The sequence below is a fragment of the Ursus maritimus genome, unplaced genomic scaffold, assembly GCF_017311325.1.
Source record: "Ursus maritimus isolate PB19 unplaced genomic scaffold, ASM1731132v1 scaffold_13, whole genome shotgun sequence".
Classification (NCBI taxonomy): Eukaryota; Metazoa; Chordata; class Mammalia; order Carnivora; family Ursidae; genus Ursus; species Ursus maritimus.
The window spans coordinates 9220028-9229062 of record NW_024423675.1 but is presented as its reverse complement, the minus strand read 5'-3'; the positions used below and the strand labels follow the sequence as shown (position 1 = coordinate 9229062).

The following is a 9035-nucleotide window of genomic DNA, read 5'->3' as shown; positions in this document are numbered from 1 at the left end:
AATCCAGCGAACTGAAAATGATTTACTAATGAATGGCAAACATTCAAGGAATGAGGTAGGACTATGGAACGATTTTTGTGTAAGAAAAATATAACAAAATCTTTGAAAAATGTTCAGAGTAAGAATTTTAAAATGTAAATCCGTTACATATAACACATGCACAATGCATTCTAGTAATTAAAATAATGGAAGCTTCAAAGTACCACAAAATGTAAAAGAAACAGGCAACTTTATTTTTAATAACATTCTTAAATCTGCCCACCAGATCATAATAGATAACCATTTAAGAATTTTTATTTTATCGAAATTAGAATTTTACATACAAAATCAGCTAGATAACTTTATTTTCAAAAACAATAAAAACTGTTCTCATTTACTGTGGAAAAATAATGTGAACAAAACAGAATCGTTTTCTTTTTATTTGCATTTGTCTCTCCTATTTTTATTCCTACAAATTAAGAAAGTCAGAATGATTTTATTTGCTTCATTGTCTATGATCTAGTTTGACACAAATGTGGATTACTTTGGTATCTGCTGAAACATAAATGAGAAGGTTAAGACTGAATAAAACATTAGGCTGGGTGTTCAATATTTTGAAAATTGAATAAACAAAACTAACTGGAGTTTGTGGTCACAGAGGATTTGTCATTTTTCTTCCTTTGCCCATATGAAAATACATTAATAGAAAATTACCAAAGGAAAAACATTTTTAAATTTATGTTACATTCCTATCAACTTTAATAATAATGCTCAGTTAGCATTTGTATCAAATTCTTTCACTCAGTCTTAATACGTTGTCTGTTAGAGGTAGACTGATATTTGTATTCAAACATTTTGAAACAGTTTTAAATGCCATATAAGGAATTATATAAAATAGTACTTTTTTGATACTTGAGATTTAATTATCATATTCAAAATAAATTTCTTTTTGACATATAATAAACTGTTGCTTAAAACTCATTTGCTTGAAACTATTACTCCCAAGGAACTATTTGTTAGTTTTAACTACTAACAGTCTTTAGAAGACAAGAATACCTATTTTCTTTCTTTTTTTTTTTTTTTAAAGATTTTATTTATTTATTTGACAGAGAGAGACAGCCAGCGAGAGAGGGAACACAAGCAGGGGGAGTGGGAGAGGAAGAAGCAGGCTCATAGCAGAGGAGCCTGATGTGGGGCTCGATCCCAGAACGCCAGGATCACGCCCTGAGCCGAAGGCAGACGCTTAATGACTGCGCCACCCAGGCGCCCCAAGAATACCTATTTTCTTATAAGGATTTTCATTTGGAAAAAAAAAATAAAGTTCTAATGACTTCGATGCACTTATGGATCCTCCTGTAACAAAGAATTAGGTGCCAGAGTGACCACTGATATAAAAAAAATAATATTTAGAAATGAAAACTAGGTTAAAGAAAAATACTTGTATTACATTTTTAGTTATTCTAATGTTAAAATGTGACTTATACCTCTTTAGAAGTAACTTTTACTTTTTCTCTCACTCGTTAGCATCTTGCATTAGAACAGACCACAGCAGTGTATGGGCCCCTCTGGTATTCTGCACATGTAAAGGCATCCCCTGAAACCCCCAACCACATAAAAGTTCACTCTTGGGGGATATGGGAGGCCCTCTATCTGCCAGAAATAAGAGCAAGGGCTTAGTAATAAAAAATTTTTTTTGCAAATTTCTGTATTTTAGGTTTGAATCACTATTAATTTTAAAATCCACGATTTTTATTTTCGACACCGAAGGGTTTTCTTTCCCTCTTTAAAAAAACCATGACCATATTTTAAGTTTCTGCCTAATATGTATATAAATGTAATAATGTCACCTGAAATCTAACAACACAATGAATGAGTCCTTTTCTAGAGAAGAAAGATTTCATAAAATTTATTCTTCATTCAGCATCTGAAAATAACCTGAAATGGTAATTTTTAGAATTATAATGTGAAAACAAGTCTTCCATGGTTGAACCCAATTTACAAAAGTTTCACATTTTTCTAAGATTTACACTGAATGCAACACTACTGTTTAAACTGAATTGTGTGTGTGTGTGTGGGGGGGGGGGTGTTATTGGGGAGAACCGAGGCTTGTGAAGTGAATAGTTTTTGGTAACCAGTCACCTTAAACTTTGGGAAAAATGTTTACTATATGACAAAAGTAAATTAAGATCATTACTCTTCTGTCACAGATGATTTCCTGGACTTGAGAACAAGGTCTTTAATGCCTGAAGAAAGTTCTTGAAGCTCTTTACGAGTAGTATTGGTGATATCTTCTTGTTCTTTGTCTAATTCATCACTCAAGGGATCATCTCCCTGTCCAGTCTTCTTATTTTGACTAACTAAATGCTTTACAACTAAACCCTGATACTTTACCAGAAGAGTATGCTGATCCTGTGAAAAGAGAAGAAAAATTAACAAACGTGATTTAATTTTCTGTGGAATAAGCCGATCTGTTCCACCAATACACAGTGAAGGTCTTCATCTTTACAAATCACTGGCCATGTTAGTAGAAAGCTGAATCCAGCAAGGTCCTTGCTGGCAAGGAGTTTACAGGTTAGGGGTAATAAAACATGAATACAGATCATTTTAATGTAAACTGACTAAGCTACCAGAGATTAAGTCAAAGTGATATGGAAGTTCAAAGAAGCCAGATTCCTTTTAGCTGACAATTTCTCAGAAGGATTTGTGCAGGGTAAGACTTTTGGAACTGGTCGTTGAAGGACAGGTTAAATTTGCATAAGCTGAAATGGAAGACTTCTTTTTACCATAGATCTTACATAGAATCCCAAAAGATTCTTGAGCTATGCTGAGTTTTTAAAAATCAATCTTCTGATTCACTGTTCACATTCTTGGAACAGGAAGTCATATTTAATATGTGTTGTGCCTTATTGTTCATGATGATTCAAACCTATCCATTCAAAATATGCAGAATCTAAAAGCTTTAAAAGTTTCAAGTGCATGGAAAATGTAATACCTCTGGAATTTTACTATTAAGAAAAGCAATGATCTGTGGGACACATCTTCCGGGTGCATGGAGCATGCTGTGGGTTGAGAACTGAAACAGAAGGACTGCTGTGAGGTGCAGAATAAGAGCAGGGTCTTCTGTGACTTTTAGCTGTTCAGCCAGTGCTTGTCGGTGCTGGAACAGTATCTGCCTAAACAAAAATAAAATCACAAAAACACATTCTCATATTTTAACAAGCTCTCACCAATTTTAGTTCTTCCCTTCTGTATTCATTTTTAGCTTCTCTAGTTTAATTATCTAGCTCCATAAACATCTTAAGGGACATTTTAAAAATGAAATATAGACATACTAAACCCTAAAAGGTGTGGATAAACTAATATGTGAGAAAATGACAGAGAAAACTACATAGCAGGGATCCTCAAACTACTTTTTATTTTGAACTGTTGGGGATCAAACATAAGTGCACTGATGTAAGATTTCCTGTAAAGAAGGTCTCAAAGCTAAAGTTCCCAGGCTTGATCAACTCTGGGATTAGGGAACCTTGCTACCTTATCAATACTGGTCAGAGAGGGCCACTTATGTATTGAATATGCTCGAAGGTATGCAGCCATTTGGATACAAACATTCTCTGTGCAAGATTCAGATGGTCAAATTCCAACTTCAGATATGAAATATCACACATCTAGGAATTTAATAATAATATAGATTAATTCAATGTTACCTTTCCCTTTTTTTGTCTCCCCTTTTCACCATAATATCACAAGCTTCTGCTGCAGAATCCAGACAAGAAAGAAAGTCTTCTATGCTCTGAAATGGTATTTAATGCCATGATTTACTTTTATTAACAGGTTGCCTAAAGAAATGCAGTCACTTAATAGTTTTATAATTTTACCCCAAATACAATTTTTAAAAAGGTCATTTTGTTGTTAAATTTGAAATTGTGATTTAGGATAAAGAGGATAAAATGTTCCCAGCCTGTTTTCCCCCTTTACCTCCCAAAGAGATTGTTTACATTTATTCTGATAAAAATCTACTCAAAGATCACAAATTCTAGCCCCATTACCTAAACAGAATCAAACGTTACTTACCTTTTCATTCAGAGAGCTATGGAGTTTTGTGAGAGCTACTTTGGTTTCTTCTGATAATTTACTTAAAATTTTTTTTCTTACCTATAAGGGGAAAAAATTCTTTTGGGATTGTGACTTTGACATGTGGTAGATATAAGATCAAACAAAAGAAAACAAAGTATATTTATTACTGTAAGAGAATACTGAATGGAATTTATCTTTGTTTCTGAATTTTAGCTTTCAAACTAGGGACAAAAATATGCTAAAAACAATCTAAAATCAGAGAGCTAGCCAATAGCCAGTCAGCCAATCAGGCTAGATATAGCCCTGCTTCTCCCTTCCGGCCCAGCAGCGGAAGAGGAAGACTGGGGGGGAGGGGCAGTGCGGAGAAAACCATTCATCTAGTGGGGAAAAGAGAATTGGGGTAAGACGCTACTCCCTCCTTTCCACTGGGGTAGGAAGAATGTTTTTCCCTAATGCCAGATGAGGGGGTTCCCACTCATAAGTTCCAGAATGCCTATAAACTAGGGAACTTGCTCCATGGATGGTGGCTTGTTATACTACACAGTGTGTAGAATCTTTGCAGCCCCCCTTTCCACATAGATGTGTCCTGTGAAATGTGGCGGCATTCCTGACCAGAGTCTGATGGCCCTACTGAGTGTGAAATTTCTGGTGGAGGCCTAGTGGAATGGTTTGGCTGGTAGGTCCTGAAAGTTACAGTGAGTCTTGGAAGACAGGGAAACATACTGACTCGCTGTCACGTGCCACACCAGTTCTTCTGTAGCCCCTGAAGGGCACAGGACTGGACCCCATGTGTTTCCCGCAGCAGAGGTTGGCACACAGGCAGGATACATGGAACTGTCCAGGTAGCTGGAGATTCACTGCTCAAGCTGAGGAAGGGAAGGGGGACAGTACTTTGCCAGGGTAGGAGGGAGAATTAAATGTATCTCTGTTTGGAGGTTTAGGGGGAGGTCCTTGCTATGAGAGGGAGTCACATGCTAAAAGACAGCCCCCAAATGGGGCAAGAGACACATCATGAGGCCACAGCACTGGGCCTAGATCATAACCAGTGATATGCAGTCACTCCTATGAAACACTTCTGCCTCCTTCATTTTTCCTAAATCTCCAACTTGAAGTGGATCTATAGGGATAGAGAAGAAGAGGAGGAGGAGGAGTGTTAGGGACAGATCATACCTTTCCTTCTCTAAGCAACTGGGAGCCATAGCTCTATCTTACATTTTGAGAGAGGAAGAAATGAACTTTGACTTTAGTTTGAGATTAACATTTTAACAAATAAACTGCAATTCATCTAAATGTTGAAATGAGAATGGTGTCACTACATGAAAATGACTGTGAAGTTATGGAATCTTGCCAGAACACTGTCAAGGGATTGGCAACTCGGCAGGAAAAGGGGATGTGACATAACAATAATTAGGAAAAGTAATTAAGCATTATTCCAAATTAATTAAGTAATTAAGCATTCCAAAGTAATTAAGCATTATTATTTTCAACAGACTGGTTTATCACCAATTTAAACTAAAAATCTGATGGATTTTTTTGCCCTAAAAACCCTTTCCTATATTTTTTTCCTTTTGACTACTTCTAATGTGAGAAAATAAAATATGCTTTTATTTCAAAACATAATACAACAAGAATGCAAGAAAATCACTATCATACTTCACTTGTAATGGCTGCAGGATCGTCTACTGCCATCATTAAATCCGAAGCTAAGAAGTTGAAAATGAGGTTAGTGATATCAGTGCATACTGTCTTCAGCAAGTGCTTTGTAAGAGCGGCCTGTGTATCATCTGGAAAACAAAGGCGCTTTATTAAAATGAATGTCCAGGAACAATGACGAAAATCAATGAAAAAACACTATTAAACATACCTGTAAAGAACTTCACCCCCTTTTCAAATAGCCGAATATTATTGTATAGGTTTGAAACCTCTTCTTGCAAGTCCTTGATTGTGCGCTTTCTACCAGTTCCAGAGGCGGAGGAAGTGGAAGACATGAACACTGAACGTACCACCTCGAGGTAAGTTTTATTAAGAGGTCTGTGCACAAGATGAATATATTCAGTTTATTAAAACGTACTGGGTTTATACATGTAAGAACTTTTGCTTCTATGGAAATAAGCCTCAAGAAAATACCTCTACAGTTTTTAAACAAATAAGATTAATCTGGAGAATAGTTCACAAGAATTTGCACTCTAATCCTAGGACTTATAACTTAAATGCATTATTTTTCCCCACTTTAAAGTACTCAAAATTATTGCACTAACGACAGTAAGAATAGCAGTAACAAAAGCTTTAATTCAAATACAGTCCGAAGTCGTTTTTAAAAGTTAATATGGAGAATGGGACATAAATCTGTTCTCCATTCTTAGGAATAATAAATTCTAAATTTCTAAAGTTCTATAGAACATAACAGATCAAAAACTTTTTTAAAAAACGTTTTATGCTCAACAACTTCAGAATAGGTTATTTTAAGTCATGGCAAATGGTTAGTAGTAACTTATCTTTTTACATATGAAAAATAGGATTATGTACTGTATTGACGCACAAAACATATTCAGTGAAATGAAAAAAAAATCTCACTACAAAAGCTATATTTCTAAATTCAAAGTTAAATGGCTGGGCTCCTGGATTGCATTTATAGGAGCTTACACACTGGAACTAACTTGAGGGAAAATCATGTTAGTTAGTAATGGTCAAGTTATACACAATTTCTTTTACTTCTGTATAAAAATAAATTTAGCTTGGCTCAATTACAAGCTAGTGCTGTCCAAATTTGTTCTCTGAACACAGTTTGTACTTATTTCTCCCTAAAAGTGCACTGTTTACGCTCTGTCAAATCTAGATAGAAAATGGTCTTTTCTTTCTTTTAGATGTTACTTTTCACGCTATGTCAGAGAGCAGCCAGTGACTGGTGCTGGTGTTTTTCTCCCAACTAGGACTGAAACATCAGTGACCAGCGATGCTTCCACACTCTCGCCTGATTTCCCACACCGCCTCGCCCAAAGCACTTACACGTTTCTTGAACTGAATAGCCTCTGGAGGTAAACAAAATCCGGAATTTGGTGGCTAGATTAAATTCTAAGCTTTGAAAAGAAAGACCTAAAATCTATGTTTTCCATGATGTTGGGGAACCTTTTATTTAATAACTCATTGAATTTCTATCATAAAACAGAAAAAAATATGTTTTTATACTTACTTTATTAAGTACTCAGCCAGTTCAGAAATAAATTCCTCAGGGGCATCTTGTATGTGTTTTCTTAAAACATCTTCAATCTCATCTTGGAACATAAAAGTGATCTCTGGCTTCTTCTTTCCTAGAGTAGAAATGCACAATAGAAAAATATCAGAAACATAAAGCAACCTAAAAGCAGACAAGGTTCATTAACATATTTACTAAGACGGTAATTCATTCTCCACCTACCATAAAGACTCTGACATTGCCAGTGTCAGATAGCAATAACCAATGAAAACAATTTTAAAAATAGGATATATAGTAGCATTTCTTTTTGAGTAATAATTTTCTGACTTTATTTAATGACTGTTCTAATGTCAATCAGAAAATAGTAAGGATGATTTTCCCCCAATCTAACTTGGATGATGCAAATAGTGGCAAATCAAAACCATTGACTGGATGGAAAAAAATCTTTTAAGAAAAAGATAACTTCTCTTTGTTGAACAAGGTATACTGAGCGGAATTTCCTTCTTTACAAACATGAATAGTTACTAAAAATCAAATCATCCTTATAATTTACACAAGATCTTCAGGAAGAGTCTTTATACTCATGTGAACTACAACTTCAGGAAAATTAAGCTAAAAATTGTCTTTTGGGAAAGGCAAAGATGAAAAAAGCCTCATAATTTTACATTCATCATTTATTTTTCTTCTTACAAAAATGATTCTATGCCAGGAAAAATCTGTATGCAGCTACTGTAATGGAAATACTTGTTAAGTGTGGAAATGTCATGCCCTCTCACTGACTTGGATAAGCACCGGTTGCAGACAAGGAAAGCTAACAATATTTCCATTATTCATATTATAAAAATATAGAAGTGATTATTTCCAGCTAAATTTGGTTATTGTAAAACCTTAGACATAAAAATAAAAAAATAGTAAAATAAATAAAATAAAAACTAGTTCAAAAATCAGTCTTCACTATGTGTCATGATCTAAGTAAGTTGACATCACGGCTTTAGAACAGACGGACATGTTAGAACAGACCCACTATCCTCTCTTCTTGAGATCCGCTATCCGTTCCTGAACTTTCACATTACATAGTTTCTGCTTTCTCTGTTTGCTTCCTGCATGCATTTTACAAGTTATTAAATTATATTTCCATCTAGTCATCTTTCACACTGAGTTGATGCTATATTTTTGCTGAGAACCTAATTATATCCCCCATTTCAGAGATTATAACACAACCCCCTTTCAAAGGCATTGAAATTATGTCTTTTTAGGTAGAATGGTTTTACTACCTTTATAGCCCCTCTCCATAATCTGTGCGCAAAAGGAGTATCACATGCCTCATTTAACAATTAAGGCTACAGATATTAGAGAAGTATTTTTTGAAATGCCCCTTCCCTCCCACCCCTGGTATATCTGGAGAATAGAGAAATTCATTTATCAGTGAAAAATTAAAACCCACATAGGATAGTCTTAATACTATTTAAAATAATAACAGGGCTAGTAGTTTCTATGGAGATAGTTTTAATTAATACTGTTTTATGCATGTTGAGAACAGTAGCTATTTTTACCTATGGTAGAATACTTTAAAGTTAGATCTTAAGCAATGATGCTATCACTAGTAGTAGCACATTAACAGCTGAAGCCGTGTCACCTGATACCCACACCTCCCAGCTCTGGCCCATACATAACGAGCTCGGGGGAAGAGGTAAAATGAAAATTTCAAATTATTATCATTTCAAGTTTTCTTCTCTTTTTACCGGGGAAAAGGAAGAGGGAGGTATCACAGTTTCATTAAGTAAATTTA

At 35.0% G+C, this 9035-nt stretch overlaps 1 protein-coding gene across 1 annotated transcript in view; it reads right to left on the bottom strand.

The window, feature by feature from the left end:
* Nucleotides 1–1870: 1870 nt before the first annotated feature.
* The window catches only part of UFL1 (UFM1 specific ligase 1), a 30756-nt gene continuing 23591 nt past the window's right edge, over nucleotides 1871–9035 (bottom strand). The window contains exons 13-19 of the mRNA XM_008705033.2: nucleotides 7244–7361; nucleotides 5918–6084; nucleotides 5707–5837; nucleotides 4051–4131; nucleotides 3684–3769; nucleotides 2972–3152; nucleotides 1871–2388 (exon numbers count right to left, since the gene is read on the bottom strand). Coding sequence (XP_008703255.2) covers nucleotides 2170–2388; nucleotides 2972–3152; nucleotides 3684–3769; nucleotides 4051–4131; nucleotides 5707–5837; nucleotides 5918–6084; nucleotides 7244–7361 — 983 coding nt within the window. The 3' untranslated portion in view covers nucleotides 1871–2169. The remainder of the gene's footprint in view (nucleotides 2389–2971; nucleotides 3153–3683; nucleotides 3770–4050; nucleotides 4132–5706; nucleotides 5838–5917; nucleotides 6085–7243; nucleotides 7362–9035) is intronic.